Raw genomic sequence first — 21,233 nt, 5'->3', positions numbered from 1 at the left:
GAAAGTAACGGTTTACTTTCCAGTTGGATATGTAAACTTGATAACGACACAATATCAGTATAACACCACTTAGTTGTCAAATCCTTTTAAATCATTGTTAACTTCTAACTTCAACTTAAACGTGTCAAATGTGCTTTGTTGAGATATTTTTTGAAATCGGTCATCACTAGCATGAGGTTTATTCGATCAATACGTGTCAATTGTGTTTTGTCGGTGCCACTAGCATCACGTTTGATACAAATTGTATATAAATCACGTGTTTTTTTAAAGTGAAACATTAATGTGTGATTGTTGCACCCTATAATATCTATTATCTGGAAGTCAACGCCGTCATATTGAAAGGGTAAAGTTAATGTTATAAACAACATAACACTTCGCTTAAATAGAACATACAAAATTATCTTTTGATTCCTTGATCATTAACTTATATACTATCACGTAACAACTGCAACATTCATTACTAAAATAAGATAAAACCGCATTAAATCTTTTCATTTTTCAATTCAATCAGATTTATTCGTTTGTACGTACCCCATTTGACGCTCAAATTGCAACAAAACCTATAATACTTCACGACCAAGAAATTAAAAAATAAGAAAACCTAGCTACAATCATCACCAAAGAGAGAACTACACTTGCAATATAATTTCTACACAATTTTACAGTTATTACAAAATACATCCTCTAAAGGTGTTGAAAATACATTTACTAGGATTATAATGAAATAATAATCCACGTCCCAACCAAATTATATTCTAGTCCCCGAGATAAAACAAATTTCGAAACCTCACCCGTAATATGTAACGTGAAAAGACCTTAAGATCCTTCGACAACCTTAATATTTCCATACCAACCCAAAATTAGAGCTTTATAAAGCCCCGCCCAAGTAAACAGAGTTTCCACGCCGAAAATCCTCTACAGTGTCCGAGGGGTAAGAAAATCATTTCCCATCTTTCTCTCTCTCCCTCTCTCTCTCTCTCTCTCTCTCTACTCACCGCTTTTCTTTTTTATTTTCCATTTATATTTTTTATTTTATTGTATTTCGTTTCATCTTTCTCTAACCCGCTCCAAACTCGGGCGTTTTTGGATTCAGGGGGCTTCAGGCACACTTTCGAAATAATTGGTCCCCCAGATCCACTGAGCTCCGGTAACGCCCTCTCTTCCCTTAACACATTTTAATTACGCTAATATATTCTTAATTAAACACTCACGTATCACTTCACTAAGTGCAAAGAGATGGTTTGTGAATTTTGATGTCCAAGAAACCCTTCAAATGGTTTTCTGAATTTTGAGCTTTTTAGGTTCTTTTTCTGTTTTTGCTAACAGGGTTTTGTGTGTGTTTTCACTTTGCGTTCATCAATCAGACACCAATAGTTAACTAAGTTGTAACTAAGAAATGGTGGGAAAATTCTGATTTTTCTGTTCAGGAAACCCTTCAGATGTGTTGTAATTTCAGGATTCTAGGGTTGTTTTGCTGTTTTTGCAAACAGGTTTTGTGCTTTTCGTTGTGGGTTTAGCTTAAACATATAACTTCACCGAGTGACCAGTATTGGTGGGAAATTTTTAATTTTTCTGCACAAGAAACCCTTCAGATGAGTTGTGAATTTTAGCCTTCTAGGGTTGGTTTACTGTTTTTACAAATGGGTTTTTTGTTTTTATATTTGTCGAAAACACATCACTCCTCTGAGTGACCGAGAAGTGGTGGGAAATTCTAATTATTCTTTGCACTAGGAACCCTTCAAATGGGTTGTGAATTTTGGTCTTTTAGGGTTCTTTTTTTTTCTTTTTTCTTTTTTTTTTCCTGCTTTTACTAATGTGATTTAAATTTTGTTTTAAATATATCACTCCACTAAGTGACCAAGAAGTGGTCATGGGGAATTTTGAATTTTTCTGTCCAAGAAACCCTCATGTGGTTTGTGAATTTGGACTTGTAGGGTTGTTTGCTGTTTTGATACACGGAGGTATTTTTTCATTAAATTGCTTTCTCAATGAGAATCACTTTATATGTTGTACTGCTGTTTGGTGTGTTCAATTCATTGTGGAGTTGGTTGCTTGAAGTTTCAGCTCTTAAGTTTTATTTCTTGCATGAGTTTCTTTATTCTTGGGTAAGCAACCTGACGTGTTGTGAACTATGTAATGTTGATAATGCAAAATGGTTTTTATGTTGGTTCGAATAAGAAAAATGAGAGTCTTCATAAATGAGGAATTCTTACGAGTTTGTTCCTAGCATATATGGATTGCTTGAACGTTCTTGATTCCTTGATTATGATGTTCTATGCATGTGGATGTGCTTGTGTATGCGCGTGAGTGTGTAGTTGTATGTATTTTTGTACAATCCATCTACGTATGCGCGTACAGTTGCACTTTTTCTTTCATCATTTATGGCTTACCATTAAATGATCCCATTATTGTTCCAAAGAACTGCTTTTGTATTGTAGGTAGGCGGGTTGGGGTAATTTCTTTATTGTAGGATTACAAGGATTTTTCTTTCCCTACCATGTAGGTCTTGTATTTAATTGGTTTTCTGTATAACGTTTCATTTGTTCAGTTTATGGAATTATTATATTGACATTTTGGTTGAAGATAATAGCATCTTGCTAAATTTAGTTGATCATTTTAGCAATACTAAGTAATTATTTCCGCTAATTCAGATTGTGCTCGCATAATCATATTTGCATTGCATATGATGCACAATGTCATTTTAAACTTTTCAGGCGTATGAAGCTCACAAAAAAAATGTTAACAAGTAGAGATTTCAAGAGTGGAAAATATTGTTAGATAGATGGGTTTTCCTGTGTTATAAAGAAATATTTCTAATTAATTCTAAACAGAAGACTACTGTGTTTAGTGTGTAGATATCACAGTGGTTGGACCATTTAAGGTAGAATTACCTAAATTAGTTGATAAGAACTTCTTTCCCAGTTTCTCATGTATGATCCAGTTGCTGACTCAGTTTATCTCCCCATTCCCTTCTTGCAGAATATGAGTAGCTTGGTGGAGAGGCTTCGTGTTAGGTCAGACCGAAGACCAATTTACAATATTGATGAGTCAGATGATGAGGCTGATTTTGTGACTGGAAAACGTGGGGCAGCTCCGGAAAAGTTTGAAAAGATTATTAGGAGTGACGCGGTTTGTCACTCACTTATTTTTATCATTCATCATTATGCATGACGCAATTTGAAAAGAATCTTAGGAGTGACGCTGGTTGTTTCGACTAATTTTTATTATACTTTCTCTTGTTTCCGTTGGTTTCTCACCCACTTCTTTTTATCATTCATCATTATGCATGATGCTGAATAGCGCATTACAAAAAATAACTGGAGTAACTATGCATCAAGAGTCCCATTCACACAGATATTTCAGCATTCCTTTACTTAAAATACATTTTACCAATGAATGAATGAAGGATTTTCTGGGAAATTAAAAGAACTGACGTTTTTAGTCAGTAATGCTATGTTCTGGATTTTTGAATGCTCTAGAAAACAGAAACTCGGTATTTGGATAATGTCTCAGAGTATTCGCACTTCACTAATAGCATTCTTGACACCCAAAATGGAAAAAAGATTTAGAAGAAACTTTTCATCCTAAATGAACTCCGTATTGTTTCTTTGCCGTTCTTGAAAGAAAAATTCTCTCTATTACTGCACAACATGGACTGGGTAGAGCAAAATTCTTATATTATATGTGAAATATAATTTGTTCATAACATTGCAGTCCTTGCTTGATGAATTTTGAACTTAATATCATAGGAAAATGATGGAAGTTATACTTTGGAGATTTGAAATGAAATATTACTTTCTGATATGTTATTATAGTTTTCTGTCTCATGCTTCCTTTCTATTTAAATTTTTTTTATAGAAAATCCTTGGCTTACATTTTTCTGTATTTTTTTTTGGCGGTGGGGGACAAATAGAAAGAGAATTCATGTCAAGCCTGTGGCGGAACTGGGAATCTTCTGGGCTGTGAAACATGTAGTTATGCTTACCATTCTAAGTGTTTACTTCCACCACTGAGATCACCTCCCCCTGGCAACTGGAGATGCCCTGAATGTGTATGGTTTCTTTCTAAAGTCAGTTTTTGTAAATAAACTAGTTACAGATCGTAGGGTTTGGTGATAGCTGGGATTTTTTTTTCTTATTTTTTTGCAGGTAAGCCCATTAAATGATATTGATAAGATTTTGGACTGTGAAATGCGCCCTACTGTAGCTGGTGATAGTGATGCCTCAACGCTGGGCTCGAAGCAAATTTTTGTAAAACAGTATCTTGTAAAGTGGAAGGGACTATCCTATTTGCATTGCACATGGTAATGGTTTCAGCTTATTATGTTTATCTATACCGGCTAAATCTGTTTGTTTGAACTCCTGTTAGGCATAACGGGTTACAGTAGAGTTGTTCGACTCTGGAAACCTGCCCTAGTACTTTCTAGTTGTACTTATTTAGCAAGTTGTATCACCTTTTTAGCAGTAAACTTCATTTACTTAACTTTTTCGATCTTTTGTCAATTAAAGAGTTTCAGTTTACCCTACTGTACTGGTACATCTTCATGATCCCTCTTTACCGTACTACATATATTTTTGTTCAGGGTTCCTGAGAAGGAGTTCGTGAAAGCTTTCAAAGCCCATCCACGTTTGAAGACAAAAGTAAATAATTTCCATCGTCAAATGGAATCAAGTAATAACTCTGAGGATGATTTTGTTGCTATTCGACCTGAATGGACTACTGTTGATCGAATTCTGGCCTGCAGGTTTACCCATTTTAAACTTCCTTTGTAATTATTTAGTACCATATGATTTGTGTTTTGTATTTTTTTCTTGAAATACAAAAAAAAAAAAAAATAAATAAATAAATTTTTTTATGTCTATCTGAAATTTGAATTTATATAAGAAGGTTTTAACAATACAAAAAAACACATATCTTATGGAACTACTGTTGATCGAATATGGTGTGTAATCTTTAGTCTATCTGAAATTTGAATTTATATAAGAAGGTTTTAAGATAGAACCTCAAGCGTGCTAAGTTAAGTTTAAGATGAATCCCTGTTTAAACAGAGAACTGCACGCTTCAGTTAATATATGTCATTGAGTTTCTAATGAGTCTCTGGTAATACTTGTTGAATGCTTCAGGGAAGATGATGAGAAAGAATATTTAGTAAAGTGGAAAGAACTTCCCTATGATGAGTGCTATTGGGAATCTGAATCTGACATAGCTGCATTTCAGCCGGAAATAGGGAGATTCAACAGAATTCAGTCTAGGTCTCATAAAGTTTTGTCTAGTAAGCAGAAGAGCAGTCTTAGAGATGCCATGGAATCAAAAAATAAGCAGAAAGAGTTTCAACAGTATGAAGGCAGTCCTGATTTTCTTTCTGGAGGTACATTATTTTCTCTGATATGTTATTTCTGCAGTCTGGCATGCATGTCTCTTCCTGTGTTATTTAGTTTGATCATTTACTTTTTTGTGCAATTAAAGGCACTCTACATCCTTATCAGCTTGAAGGGTTGAACTTCTTACGTTTCTCCTGGTCCAAACAAACACATGTTATACTTGCAGATGAGATGGGACTTGGTCAGTCTTTGCTTATCCTTGAAATTTTATTTTCTTTTCTTCTAGATAGCTGGACTTTACCAACAGTTCGAATTTTTATGTGGTTGCAGGCAAAACTATACAGAGTATTGCTTTTTTAGCATCACTTTTTGAAGAGAAAGTCTCTCCACATCTAGTTGTGGCTCCACTTTCAACCTTGAGAAATTGGGAACGGGAATTTGCAACATGGGCACCTCAAATGAATGTGGTATGTAAATTAAATACCTGTCTTCTTTATCTTTATTTGTAAGTGTGGTTTTGATTAGAAATTCACTTAGTTCAGGTTATGTATGTTGGCTCTTCCCAAGCGCGTGCTGTCATACGGGAATATGAATTTTACTTCCCCAAAAATCACAAGAAGATGAAGAAAAAGAAATCTGGTCAAATTGTTAGCGAAAGCAAGCAAGATAGGATCAAATTTGATGTTCTCTTGACATCTTACGAGATGATCAACCTAGACTCAACATCACTGAAACCGATAAAGTGGGAGTGCATGGTAACATTCAGTGGCTCAAATCAATGTACACATTATTGGTCCTCAATGTCTGATATCTGCCTAATGCTGACCTCCATATGCAGATTGTTGATGAAGGCCATCGTCTAAAAAATAAGGATTCAAAATTATTCTCATCGTTACAGCAGTATTGTACTAATCATCGTGTGCTTCTGACCGGAACTCCCCTCCAGGTTTGTTATGAGATTGTTTTGTGTTACATCTATCCTTGCAAAATTGATCCATTTTAGTTGTGTTTTACAGTTCCCTCCCTGTGATATCTGATTTAATTTTTTTGTCGGTTTTATATTGCTCTTGTTCGTTATGGGTCCCCGGGTATCACAAATAATAGTCAAGTTGTCCTTTTTGTTGGTTTTATAGCGTTCTTGTTCCTTATGGGACTTTGGGTATCACAAATAATATTCAAATTGTCTTTTTTGTCTGTCATCAACTTATCATTTTGCTGACATGTGATAAAATTTCAGAACAATCTGGACGAGCTCTTTATGCTTATGCATTTCCTTGATGCTGGGAAGGTTAGTACCATATCAACTTTAAGGTATTGAATTTAGCTAGTTGAAAACAAACTTGTCTTATTATTTGAGTTGACACATAAATACTTGCAGTTCGGAAGTTTGGAAGAGTTCCAGGAAGAGTTTAAGGATATAAATCAAGAGGAACAAATTTCTCGGCTTCACAGAATGTTGGCTCCCCATCTTCTAAGAAGTATAAATCTTAAATTCTTTCAAGTTTTGGATCACTAATACCATTTAAATATCTCTTAGAGACGTATTACATTACGCTTTCATTGCTATTTATTCTTGTTTTTGCTTGTTTGTTTGTTTGTTTTACCCAGATGATTAATTCATTAAGGATAATTTGGATTTTACTGTGAATTTTTCTTTTGGCTTGCATTGACCATTATAAATTGAAAAGTTAGGTAAATTGTGTGCAATTGGTAATTGGTGCAGGAGTGAAAAAGGATGTGATGAAGGAACTACCTCCTAAAAAGGAACTGATATTACGTGTTGATTTAAGCAGCAAACAGAAAGAGTATTACAAAGCAATTCTGACCCGTAACTACCAGATACTAACTCGTCGAGGTGGTGCGCAGGTAAGACTAAGTTCCCAGTGAAATTAATTACTATTATTTTCCTTCTATTCCAGCTTGACAATAATTTGGTTTTATACCAGATATCTCTTATCAATGTGGTTATGGAATTGCGCAAGCTTTGTTGTCATCCTTTTATGTTAGAGGGAGTTGAACCAGTCATCGCAGATCCAAATGAAGCTTTCAAGTAATACTATTTCTTTCTTGTTTGTCGATATCATCTTTAATGCTGTCTATTTGGGTTACTGGTTTCTTGTATAGCATTGGCGACTCATTTGGGTGCTTTAAGTTCATAAGGCTGGGATAGATTATTTTTGCCTTGTGCTGTGTTAAAAAGAGTCTGCATTTTCTTGATCTATACCCTTTAAAGTAAGCTATAAACCTGAGGTGTTGTTCTTTGAGCTTCCGAGGTAGCTGATTCTACTTTTCTTTTACTATTTGACAGACAGCTGTTGGAAACTTCTGGGAAATTGCAATTGTTGGACAAAATGATGGTGAAACTAAAGGAGCAAGGGCATAGGGTTCTCATATATTCACAGTTTCAGCACATGCTTGATTTGCTAGAAGACTATTGTACTTTCAAAGTATTCAATCATTGCTATTTTGTTGTTTGTTTGTCAACATTCTTTGATGTTGGACTCTAGTTTGCAGAATGAAACAGTTGATAATGTAAAATTGTCAATTTTTTTGGTCAGAAATGGCAGTACGAACGGATAGATGGAAAAGTTGGTGGAGCTGAGAGACAAATAAGAATAGATCGATTTAATGCCAAAAGTTCTTCCAGATTTTGTTTTTTGCTATCTACTCGAGCTGGGGGCTTAGGAATAAACCTTGCAACTGCAGACACAGTGATCATATATGATAGGTACATTGGTTCTTAGTTTACATTCGTGCAATAATTAAATACGTAGTGTCATGGAACTTTCTTCAAGAAATTTGCTTTTGGTCTGCAGTGATTGGAATCCACATGCTGATCTACAAGCTATGGCAAGAGCTCATCGACTTGGACAAACTAACAAGGTTGAAATTAATTCTTCATTGATATCTGGCTGTTTGGTTACCGTCTCTTAAACTGCATAGTGGTTTCGGGGTTGCAGGTAATGATTTATAGGCTAGTGACCCGAGGAAGCATTGAAGAACGGATGATGGAAATGACAAAGAAGAAAATGGTATTGGAGCATTTGGTTGTTGGAAGGTTAAAGAAACAAGAGATTAACCAGGTATGCAAATGTCTTTGGACATTTGGGTCATTGTTAGTCCAGTGGCAGACTAAATTTAGTTTTCATGCTTAATTTATATGTTTTTTTTTCTGCATGTAAAGAAAACAAAATGTGTAGTTGGGTGATTATGAATTTTTTGGAAGGTAAACTGATTAGTTTTCTGTTGGAAAGGAAGAACCGAATTCCCATTTGAAGTTATAGGTCAATAATTTTGAGATGTATGTGAAATTAGGATTTTTTTAAGCTAAAAAAGCTCAAGGATATTTGCAGGGAACAACCTTGAATCTTGAAAACTCTTCTCTTGGGGTTGAATGAGAGAAACAGGCTGAACTAGCAAACAGAGTGAAATGGGTTTTGTAACCATGGTTCATTGCATCTTTACACTTATTATTTGCAATTTTGTATCCTGGATAAATCTGGTGGAAGAGATGCTTTGTGGTTAGAATGTAGGAAGCTAATGCACACTGCAAATGATTGACAACACAAGGACCAAGTTGAAAGTCTGAAAAAAAAAAAAATCATAGGAAATTTATGAAATTTCAGTTTGGTTCCTGTGTTTTCAATTTGCATAGTATTTAGTTTGTTAACCATTATAGTCCTTTCTGTCTAATTTGGGCATTGATGTCCGCACATAGCACACACAGAGGACATGAAAGCAGACTGAGATTGTTTTGGGATAAAGTTAAAACACAAGGACCAAATTGGTGACAAAAAAAAAATTATGAGCAAACGCAGGGATCAAAATGTTACTTAACCAAAGAATAGGCGGCCATACTTATTTGAAAGGAAAAGTGAAGCATTTATGTGTAACATTTTGTCAATTGAATGAACTTTTTGATATTTGTCACTTTTCTCATGGAGCTGTGCTTTTTAGAGTTTCTTCTTTGCAGTTTCTTTAATAGAAGTTGAACGTAAGTTCAGATAACTGCACTTAGAGGTGTAACGACACTATGTACCTTGAAAATATAATCAAAGTTTCAACTGATTTGGAATTTATGTTAGGAAGAGTTAGATGACATCATAAGGTATGGATCGAAGGAGTTATTTGTTGACGAAAATGATGAAGCAGGAAAATCCCGTCAAATTCATTATGATGATGCTGCAATAGATAGGTAAATTTATAGCCCACTTTGTTTTAGTGAAATGACGGCATTTCAGTATATGTTCTCAAAATTCTTGTTTGTTCTGTTTCTTTGCTGGTAGACTACTGGATCGTGATCAAGCTGGGGATGATGAGGCTTTGTTGGATGATGAAGATGAAGATGGATTTTTAAAGGCCTTCAAGGTTATATTCTACTTCTACAACATACATAGTAATGGTCCTTACGGTTATATTTCAAATGCATATGATGCTTGTGGTGCTTTACACAAGGCTTAATTGCTTCACCACCATACTTGATATTGTTGTTTGGTAGTTACAATTTTATAATTTTTATTGATGCCCTGGGCCTTTGTTCTGTTGGCAACATGTGGTCGTAGCACACAGGCATTTGACTATGTTAGAAATGCAGCAACGTTTTAAGCATGGTAGACTATTGGGTACCAATTGTTTTTACTTTGATGTAGTGCTCACTTGTTCTGGATGAGCTTCGACTAGTGCACGGTAGCACAATAACACTAAAGTAATTTAGGGAGTTGGACATAGTTTGTAGCACACACTCGCTGATTGATTCTATATGGTTGTATTTTAGAGTTGTCACATTTAGGTTGATTTTAACAAGGCAAAACGTTTGCATAATTTTTGTAGTTCTAATTTTAACCGTGCCTAGGGACGTTTCTAAATTCCTTTACAAATCATTTGTGCATAGATATTGGTTATGCATTATTGAAATCACAAACTTAGTGGTTGATTGGAATGATTCAGTTGTTGGAACAATTGGAACCAACAAGGATAAAGGTTCTCTTATTTTGTAACACTCCCTCTCTTTTAAATTGTCTTCGTTCTTTACCTTATTTCTTTGTTGCATCACATGAATTGCTATCCTTGTAGCCCTGTAATTACATTATCTTGATAAATCTTGTTAATTAAACACTTACCTAAATATGAAGACACATGAAATGTAAGAGATTAAATTCAATTTTGTTTTGGAGAATTTATGACCCCAAATTTTTTTTATTCATATATTTCAGAGACCAAGGGAAATTAAGAGTTTACTTTATATATCCCTTTTTCCTCTTTCTCCTCATTGAATAATACCTTCTTCAGAAAGGGGGTTCAAGCACCTGTGGTGCAGCCGTGCTGGTGTGATATTCATCTGTATATTATTGAAGTCAAAGTCTCTGTCTGCAAAACCTGTAGCTTAGTTTGGGATTTTATTTCCATCCGGTCTTATCATGCAGGGTCACAATTTCTAGTACTAGGCAGTCTTGCTCCACATGATCTACTACTGTCTCATCTCATGTTTCTGACTTGTGATTCATGGGGATCTTTTGTAAGGAAATTAACCTAGCATCATGTGTTATAGGTTGCAAATTTTGAATATATTGATGAAGCAGAGACTGTAGCAGAGGAAGAACCACAAAAGGCTGCCATGGACAGTCGACCTATTGCGAGCAGTTCTGAAAGAACAAATTACTGGGAAGAGTTACTAAAAGACAAATATGAAGTGCATAAAGTTGAAGAATTTAATGCTTTGGGAAAAGGAAAGCGAAGTCGTAAGCAGGTATGGCACTAAAATTGCACTAGCATAATTTTATCATTTACCCCTTTGATCAATTGATGCCTTACCATCCCCCACAACAGGCAGAGCCTTATTATTCGGTTAGGACTTGTTTATTATACTGTACAAGTGGTTTTACACAACTTCCGTTTTACCTTAAAAACAATTTAAAAAGGGCGATTGGCTAAAATGATAAAAAAGAAAAACCTTGATTGGCAAACTGATCAGATGCCCTTATAGATCCATTATATCACCCTTAATAGACTGATCATTATTTTGAGATTGTTTAGTTCAGCACTAGGATGTCGTAGAATCATTCGAATAGCTAATTTCCCAATTAAAAAAAAAAAAGATGAGAGACAAACGATAAGGTAAACCCACCAACCACTTACCATGCTATTCAAGAGCGAAAAATATTCGTTCAAGTATTTATTCCCCCCACCCTCTCCCCCTCCCTCTCCCTCTCCCTCTCCCTCTCCCTCTCCCTCTCTCTCTCTCTCTCTCTCTCTCTCTCTCTCTCTCTCTCTCTTCCCCCCTCCCCACTCCATTTACGGGTTTAGCCCATAAAGATGCGGATGAAGTCGTTGGCTTTCAGATCTAAGGTATGGTTGAATGTGCATGCATCTCGTGGCCATGTTCTTTGAAGACCTTAACTAATATGCGGATGAATTTTATCTCATGTGTTAACTCTTTAGGAAAAAAATTCCAAAATTCTTAATTTGGTTTGTATGGGATGAAACCGTGTTATTAGAGATCTATGGTAACAGATGCCATTAGACATCTTGAGCTTTTGGAAAATTTTCAGATGGTATCTGTTGATGATGACGATCTTGCTGGTTTGGAAGATGTGAGTTCTGACGGCGAGGATGATAACTATGAAGCCGAAGTGATGGATGGTGAAACATCATCCTCCGGAACTGCTTCTGGGGGGAAGAGGCCGCCTAACAGAAAGAGAAGTCGTGGTATGTTTCCAGTACTGTATCAATAAGTTGATAACAAATTAACAACTAGTTGCTATCTCTTGGTTATCAAACTGACACTTTGAAATGAATTATTTAATTTATTTTGCAGTGGAAAGCACAGAGCCCCCTCCCTTGATGGAAGGAGAAGGAAGATCATTCAAAGTTTTGGGTTTCAATCAAAGTCAGAGAGCACTGTTTGTACAAATAATGATGAGGTAGTTTCTTAAAATTTGTAGTTTTCTTGTCCAGCAGTTATTATTATGTTGGCCCATTAAGGCTCGAACAAATATGTGCTACAGCATGTGTATGTACATAGATGTGCATGCCTGGTGAAAGTGGGTGTTTCTACATTTCAAATTGTGTTTTGTGTAACTCTATTCTGACAAGGATGTCTGGAATGTATTGCATATTTGGGGTTAGGGGTTTATGTTATTGTGAGTGTGCTTCTACATGTTAAATTGTCTTGTATGTGTCTTTGAGTAGGGCGTTTTCTTTTTGGTGACAAGATTCTCTGGAATGTGCAGGTTCGGAGTTGGGGATTATGACTGGAAAGAGTTTACAGCACGCATGAAGAAGACATTTGAAGAAATAGATAGGTAATGTCTCCATATTTGCATCCGTTTTGATTTTTGAGTTAATTCCTTAATCTGGTATTGTCTTTGTCTTCTTTCCTCCCTTGTCCACATGCTTTTCAGGATTGTTAGATTATTGACTTGCTGTTTTTAGAGTCATTGATTCAGTTGAATTATACATTTTTGTAGATGTCAGGGGTGACAATGTGATGCACCTGTTTATTTATTTTTGTTAATTTGGGAAGCAGTATTTTTAAAATATTTGAAACACATTAATGAAATATAGTGCGAATTAGGGATAAGTACTAGAGATTTGGATGTAATCCATATTTGTGTAGCTAGAATGATGTACAGATTTCTGTTCTCTCAGTAGCACTAAAAGTTGATATGCCATTAAAAACTCAAAAGACTACCTAAGTTGATAAAATGGTATGTCATCTTGATCATTATTTATAAGGTAATGGTGTAAATGGATGCTCGATCTTTCAAGGTTGTCAACAGATATACCTGAGGTGTCATATTCATCACAACTTATGATAGAGACGGGCCAAAGGGCCCACTTCCAACAACACCTATATTGTCCCCAACTTGTTAATTACCACCTGCACAGTCCGACAGGTGTGGGGTTTTATCAAAAGGCCTTGGTATTAGTTGGAGTTGGGTTAAAACATTTAAACTCTTCTTTTCTCAGAGAGACGGCCGATGTGGGATTTCAACAAGTATATTCCAAATGACTTTCATGCTTGCTTGAATAGTTGTGTGTATTGTGTTGTGCATATATGCGAAGAATTTATTTGTGTTCCGTATTTTTTATTTCAGATATGCTAAACTATTCTTGGAGCACATAGCTGAAGGAGACAATGACTCTCCAACCTTTGCAGGTGATAAATTGTTGCAACTCATATCATTTTCATCTTCCCTCTATATGGTCGATGTCCTCATTTTCTAGTCTTAATGTGTTACTGTTGCTTATCTTGGTTGTAGATGGTGTTCCTAAAGACGGGCTCAGAATAGGAGACGTACTTGTTAGGCTTGCCACTCTGATGCTGGTGAAGAAAAGGGTAAGCTTGTTGGTTCAATTGTTGGTTCAATTGTTGCCACTCTGAAAATAAGTATTTTGAGAAAAAATAAATTAATTGGTATTTGGACGTATCCTAACCAAGTGAGTAATGTAGGTTGTCAGTTGAGTTTTTACTGTGTATTATTTGTCGGAAGTGTTGAAGGTGATGCAATTGTTTGGATCTCCTCAAATGAAGGGTTGTCTAGATTTATTTAGTTTGTCATCTATGCTTGATATAATTGTTAGAATTCTTAAGTATGACTTTGATGTGCAGTCTGGCCTTATGTTGCCAGACTATTATTAAGACCGGGAATAAGGCAATATGCCCTGCTCATGAGGGACAACATAACCTGACAAACTGTTGGTAGGAAAGCATCACTCAGTTAAGTATTATTTGCAAATCGAATATTTTAATATAAAGTAATATCACAAAAACATGTTGAAGGGTGGGGAAAGCCACACAGACGGGATATAATAGGTGGATTTGGAATAAAAGTAACATACTTTCATCTGATTTGATTTTTTTTTCTGTTGCAATGATAGGTGGAAGCAGCATTAAGAAATCCAGGTGCTCCACTTTTTTCAGAGGATACCTTCTTGTTCCACCCTGGACTGAAGGGTGGAAAGTATTGGAAGGAGGAACATGATTTGACATTGTTGCGTGCCGTAATTAAGTATGCATTTACTGCTTGATATTTACAATTATTCACTGCTTTTACGTAATTATCTAATGCATCTGCTGTTAATGATTATTCTTTGCTTGTCTGACTGATGAGGAACATTACATATCATGAATCGTATCCTCATAGATATGTATATACATGGCTTCATCTGTGTCCTTGTTAGCAGTGCAGTTGTTGATAATCAAGTAAAACGTGCTTGCACTAATTTGGGTTGATACTTCTTAAGATAGCCAGAAAGGCAAAACATTCACTCGACCAGGAATATCCCTCTCTAGAAATTATTGAATTAGGGTTTGCTGTTCTTTTGGAGTGTCTCCTGATCCTGCATCTATCACTAGAAGTCGAGCATTGTCATTCATACTGAACTGATTCTAGTTTTCTTAAGAGTATAATAGTACATGCTGAGTGATCCTTATGTTAATTTTCCACTTACTGTTTGCTTATTTCGATCTTAAGGCATGGATATGGAAGATGGCAAGCTATTGTTGATGACAAGGACCTGAGGCTTCAAGAAGTTATCTGTCAAGAGTTGAATCTTCCCTTTATAAATCTACCCTTCCATGGACAAGTTAATACACAAGCACAAAATGGTGAGAAAACAGCTAATGGAGAAGGACCTAACATCCATGCGAGTGAAAATGGTAGCGGAATTGATATAGGAGCTAATGTTGCCCAGGGAAACAGTCATGCCGCTAACCAACCGCTGTTGTATCAAAACACTTCTGTGTTATATCAATATAGAGATATGCAGAGAAGGCAGGTAGAATATATAAAGAAAAGAGTGCTTCTTTTGGAGAAAGGGAATGTTTCAGAGTATATTGCAGAAGAATATGTAAGTTATATGTTTTGAAATCTCATGGCACCTGCATATTGCACCAACTGTTCATTTTCTGTTGGAGCTTAAAGAACAACATTTAAGTGCCTTGTAATCTTATTATCCCTGTTAGTAGTCATTCATGAAAGTAGGCATGGTTCTATGTGGACAAGTTCGTTGCAGTGTGATCTGGTTGTTGATGCTGGTTTTGATTGTTTTCCCAGGGTGAAGCAACTGTGGTTGGAAGTGAAGAACTCGAGAGTGAACCCAACGCTACAATATTGCCAAGCACTCATTCTGTTGAAATTAATGGTCACATGGCTGATCAGTTGCCTAGAATAGTAGACATCAGTAAGTTTATTTCTGTTTCTTGAAGCTCTGATTGGCAGAGCAATAACGGTAATCTGTCTACTCCTTTATTTGGCTTCTGTTGATTAGCTTGGCAATGTTTAAAATTGCAGCTCCTGAAGAAGTTGCTGCTGCAGCTTGTGACAACGATCCAGATCGGTTGAAATTGCCTCGCCTGTATAATGAGGTACATTATATTTGTTGTTGAGTACAATCTTGGTTTCAGTATAAGGATTTGATAATCAATTCATTTTCGTTTTTGTTTTTTCCTCTTCCCTACGTTGTTGGTAGATGTGCAAGCTCGTGGAACGAAATGCCCATACTTCATGTCCGACTGCTTTAGGAACCATTTGTGAAGAGATAAACATGACTCTCTCTTCTGCGCCCCATAATCCTCCACCGGCATCTCACATACTGAATCTGGGTAAGCAATCGGAAGCTGAGTCAAGTAGCATTGTTCTCCCGAAACCACCATCTCCTCAAAGTGACGGAAACCATGCTGTCGTGGCGGACACTGCAGAAGCCGAAGCTACAATTATGGAGCTAGACCCTGAACCCGTGGACGGGATGATTTCTGATGATCTGGGAAAGCAAGAACAGGAGGAGGTTGATTCTAAAGGAAAGGGGGTCGTTGTCTTGGATGATTGATGGGAGTTATGTTACTTTCTAGGCTGCGAGTCTTAATTTATACCATTTTATTTTCCTTTTTTTTCGTGTTTATCGTCGCGTCTATAAACCTCAAAATAACTGGAAAAAATGCTGGACCTTCTTTTGACCATTTATAAGATACATTTCCCTTATCAAAAGTTCACAAGTTGAGTTGCTTGATTGTTGACGGTAGTTTTCGGAGCATGACATGCTTCTACTGCATAATGCCTCTGGAGGAACATCCATCCTTTATTCGACTCAGTGCCATACCCATACCTGTATGCATGAGAATCCTTTGATCCAACCGAGTTGCCTCAGAATTTTGCATTTCCCATCAAACAATCCACTTCTCTGGACATCTAACGTAGTTTCAGTTATATTCCCAAATGCATTTTCGGAATATAGTCTTCTCTAGACATCTGATACCCATTCCTTCTTTCTTTTTCTCGATTCATAATATCTTCCGTTCTAATTAAGTAAACACTCTAGTCGTTGTGGAACAACTAATTTGTACCTCATAGCTCAAAAATTCAACTCTCTAGTGGTTTGTGGTTTAGGGTTTAGGGTTTAGGGCAGGAAACCTAAATCTCTCTATTTTCACCGACACCAAAAAACTACAATATTGCCCATTTGTTTTATGAACCCACCTAAACTATGATATCCTCCTAACTTATGCTACAAATTAAATACGAATTAGTGTGGAAAAAATGCTGGATTTCTTGTAGAGACATAATCCAACATACACCTAATTTAATTATTTTTTTGGATTACTAGTTTAATAATTCTTAATAAGATAATTAACAACCAGTAGTACTTGATTAACAACCCCACATGAACCATACTCACTCAACCAGGTTGGCCAAGTTTAATTAAGTATCTTAGTTAATCATGTCCATGCCTTCAAATTAGAGGAAAGTAACGAGAGAATATATTTAATCGTGATTTTAAAGTATACTAATTAACTATTTTCTTAATTTCTTTTAAGTAGCTTGAAGGGTTCGCCATTGATTTTCTTACGATTCTTTTGAGCATACTTATATGAACCAAAGAACCATCATTATATTAATTAATAATTAGTACTTTAACAGAATATTAGACACCACAGAACGGAAGTTTTGGTTCTTCTAAACTTGGAAGACTTACACAACAGAAAGATATGAGAGAAATATAATTAACTGCGGAAAACCAACCAAATATCCGTGCATGAATCCATGAACATGTCTTCTGCATATTTATTAATTTATTCCGATTGAGTCCAGTTCCATGTGCCTTCAGTTTAGGTTCAATTCATCTTTTTATGTCCATTTTTCCCTTTTATAATCTGAATGAAAATATATTTAAATTTATTGATTTATCCAAATTTTGAATCTTTAAAGCCTTTAATCTATTCAATATCCAACGAAAAAAATTAAAATTCATGGCACGTTTATCAACAACAAAATCTACTGTGATATAAATTCTTGATAAAAGTAGATTACAAAAAGAAAAAACCTATGATATAGGGACATAAATACAAAATATGTGATGGAGATATATGTAAATAATATCTAATTAAACTATGGTGTAGGTAGATAATGCAACTAATTTGTGATGCAGGTAGGCAATGCAATCAATCTGTGATGCAGGTAGTTAATTTACAAACAAAAAAACATACGATACATATGCAATTAATCTCTAATGTAGGTAGAGTATTATAAAAAAACCCTAAACACAATTAATCTTAGATAGATTATCAACAAAATATGTAATATATATATATATAGGTAGATAAATACAATTATTCATGATACAGGTACAATATAATATTAAAAAAAGGACAAGTGATTTAGGTAGATAAAAACCAAAAAAAAAAGGGAAGAAAAATGATATTGAGGGGGGAAACACTAGAGAAAATGCAAATTCGATAGAACTTCAAAATTAAAAATAATCTAAGAAAAAGGAGAAAGAAGCAAAAAAAAAAAAAAGGGACGAAGAACCCAAAACACAAGATTGACTAATGCAATTTTTTTTTAAAACCAATCAAATGTATGTTGATCATCCTTATGGAAGGAGGAGGAGAAGAGGAATATTATGGAAGAGTATTTATGGGCAAAATAACACAGCAAGAGAAAGATATTGTGAGGGAGAAACAAGAAAAGAGAATTGAACAATAAAAGAGAAATGAACGGTTTGGGGAATGAGAAGAAAAAAGGAGATTTAAATAGGATAAGATTAACATTAATCACAAATTTAAAAAAAAAAGTAATAACTTAATTAGTTAATTTGAGGGTAAATTTGGCAAGAGAATACAAATAAGCTTATGTGAATAATGAATCACTGGACCTAAACAAAAAATTAAAACAAAATTGGACTATAACTAATAATTGCTCATAAAATTGGACTCATATTAAGTTTCCCCTATTTTTAAAATGCTGGGCTTCTCTTTCCAGAGAAGAGAAATCTCTTGACAAAAGTGGCGTAATAGGATTAACATGTGTAAACAATTATTAGTTCAATATAAATATTCTTTTTATTATTTTCAGAAAAAAGAAATTATTAGAACTGTATTGGATGTGGCAGTAAAATGACAGGTACATGCAGCCGACTGAATTTGTACAAGAATTATTGTGATTGATGATAACATATATATAAAGTATATATTTATTCTGTGTCGTGAAATCGACCTATGCGTGTCTCTGACGTCGTGATGATCGAGAACGGTTCAAAGTAGTTCAGAAATTGCTGCCAATAATTTGAGTAAAACCCTTCACGCATATATGTACAGAGGATTATTGCATAATTGCATGTTACTATTTGCATAGACATGCATGTAGATGTAGGTAATTCAGTGGAATTAATTTATTAAATGATAAAGATGTGGGAGCATGCACTGGGGATCTACCAGCAGTGGAAGATCAAAAGAAAGAACACATTCTGCTTTAGGACTTTTTAATTAAATTGATAGCTCTATTTATATCCTATAGTAGTATGTAGGGATAAATTATAACAAATAGGAAAGGATGATTGACACGAAATAGGACGTTTATCATGCGATGTCATGATAGGAAATCAAAACATATGATATGTGTTATTAGCCTGAGATATTACGGCAACGCTCGTATTAGAGTGTAGGTAAGCCTTACTCATTTGTTATAATGAATTATATTGCTTAGCTCCATTGCAAAGCCAGGTATATATTCTCAATCTTTGGAAAAAATAAGAGGCTATATATATATTATAAAGTGAAGAAAAGTTGAAGCAAAAGAAAGAGTACCGAAAATAAGGCAAGGTGCTGGGAAAGGTTAATACAGGGAAGAGACAAAGGGTGAGCTTTAAATCCACGCTTGCTATTGCTATTAAGTGCCACTTGCCAACCCTCCCTCCCTCTATCCCTACGCCCCCCCCCCCGCTCTCTCTCTCTCTCTCTCTCAAACAAACGCCTCCCTACGCGCCCCCCCCCCCCCCCCCTCTCTCTCTCTCTCTCTCTCACTCTTAAACAAAATCATGACATTGATGGCTTATAGGGATGTTCGACGTTACTCCGAAATATCGGATACTTTAGGTGAAATGTTTTATACTTCAAAACACTATAAAAAAAATTTGGTTCTTATATTACAACGTTATTAACCGTTTTCTATTCAACATCATTTCTCACTCCAAATGCCAATCAACAGGTCACTTTTACAACTAAACAGAACTAAAACTCAAAGGTTCTATATATCTTTTTGGTTCTTTCCCTTATATATTCCACGTGGTCGTTTTTTCTCTACAACTTCATGACTTACAAGGGGAAAATATTCAATACTCTTTTACTTCCATGCAGACCTTTATTTGTTTTTTATCTTTAACTTGAATAAATAATGAGGAATACCGAGATAAAAATAAACATGAAGCATGCATAAATTATCTTTTAATATAGAAAAGATCGAACCAAATTATTAAAGTGATGGTAAAAGTGCATTAAATTAGTTAAAATGAAGAAACAAACGAAAATGTTAGTGTTGTTTTATTATAGATGACGGTAATATTGGAAGTATTTCACAATAAAGATGAAAGCTTAGATAAAAAACGGTTATAAGATTCCAAGGGTTAGCCATCTTCGAGCAAAAGTGATGTTTTTTTTTATATGAATTTGCACAAATTTCTTCTCATAAGATACAACTATTTCTTCAATTATTCTTAATTTTTCCATTTTCACCTCGTTAAAAAGAAATGAAATGGTCCTACCAAATAGACGTATGGGGGTCCAACCCATGGAAGATGATGGACCATGTCTATAGACAGGTAGTCTTGTTTGTCTCTCTCCTCTCCCTCCAAGTGCGAGACAGATCGAACATACATGATTAATTTTCATCTATTAGTTCAGTCTTTAGTTTCATACATATAAAGTACACAGTACCATGCAAAAAAAAAATTCAATTATTACAATCTAGAGTTATTTTGAGTGCTTATAAACTTGTCAAACTAGTTAGAGTAGTGTGTTTGCTTTTCCGCACTCAAATTTAAATTTTCTCTCTCTTAATTTGGATAAATATAAAAGAAAACTAACGAAAAGTCTAAAAAAACTACCCTTTTAATGAAAAGTCATTTTTAAAGATATAATGAATAGTACCAAGGAAATGTATAAATGTGATTTTTTGTTAAAAGTGAACAGTACTGAGAATATATTGTTAAAACTCCCTAAATGAGTTTTTGGATGCGGTCCCTTGCTATTAATGTTTTTCTTACTAAAACCTTGTTAGTTTTCAATTTTTTTATTAAAATTTTTGACATTAATATAATAATGTATTTCTATGTAGGTTATTATATTGTTTTAAATTAAAAGTTGAAATTTGTAGTTATTTATATTAATGAGATTTTAAATAAAACTCATTATTTATGGGATTAAAAATATAAAAATATAAATTGTACTCTTTAATATATTGTATGTATGTATGTATATGTATATTTATATGTATGTATATATATATATATATATATATATATATATATATATATATAAACATGGGCACATTCATCAAAATTAATAGAAAAAATTATTGCACTAAAACATGTGTACATTCTTCGAAAAAAAAGAAAGATATTAGGCTTAATAACATTAGT

The 21,233-nt window shown here is 34.8% G+C and overlaps 1 protein-coding gene across 2 annotated transcripts; it reads left to right on the top strand.

Annotated features, from left to right (window-relative positions):
- The first annotated feature begins 913 nt into the window (after nt 1-913).
- On the top strand, nt 914-16,309 carry LOC126604155 (CHD3-type chromatin-remodeling factor PICKLE-like). Of its 2 annotated transcripts, XM_050271296.1 has the most exons (32): nt 914-931; nt 1,094-1,147; nt 2,980-3,129; nt 3,914-4,051; nt 4,149-4,303; nt 4,583-4,744; nt 5,124-5,368; nt 5,467-5,562; nt 5,652-5,788; nt 5,864-6,076; nt 6,160-6,267; nt 6,559-6,609; nt 6,700-6,799; nt 7,045-7,187; nt 7,268-7,371; nt 7,630-7,768; nt 7,880-8,049; nt 8,138-8,204; nt 8,282-8,404; nt 9,407-9,516; nt 9,608-9,689; nt 10,870-11,067; nt 11,870-12,026; nt 12,136-12,241; nt 12,551-12,622; nt 13,418-13,479; nt 13,583-13,659; nt 14,202-14,332; nt 14,798-15,173; nt 15,380-15,506; nt 15,617-15,690; nt 15,795-16,309. In XM_050271296.1, the coding sequence occupies exons 3-32, from the start codon at nt 2,983-2,985 to the stop codon at nt 16,149-16,151; spliced, it is 4,227 nt and encodes a 1,408-aa protein (XP_050127253.1). In that variant the 5' UTR covers nt 914-931; nt 1,094-1,147; nt 2,980-2,982; the 3' UTR covers nt 16,152-16,309. The 2 variants fall into 2 exon arrangements, with proteins under 2 accessions (XP_050127253.1, XP_050127252.1); XM_050271295.1 differs by lacking the exon at nt 914-931 and having other exon boundaries at nt 1,030-1,147.
- Nucleotides 16,310-21,233: the final 4,924 nt, after the last annotated feature.

Source organism: Malus sylvestris, chromosome 15, assembly GCF_916048215.2.
Source record: "Malus sylvestris chromosome 15, drMalSylv7.2, whole genome shotgun sequence".
In the NCBI taxonomy this organism is placed as follows: Eukaryota; Viridiplantae; Streptophyta; class Magnoliopsida; order Rosales; family Rosaceae; genus Malus; species Malus sylvestris.
This window is presented reverse-complemented; position numbering and strand designations above follow the sequence as displayed.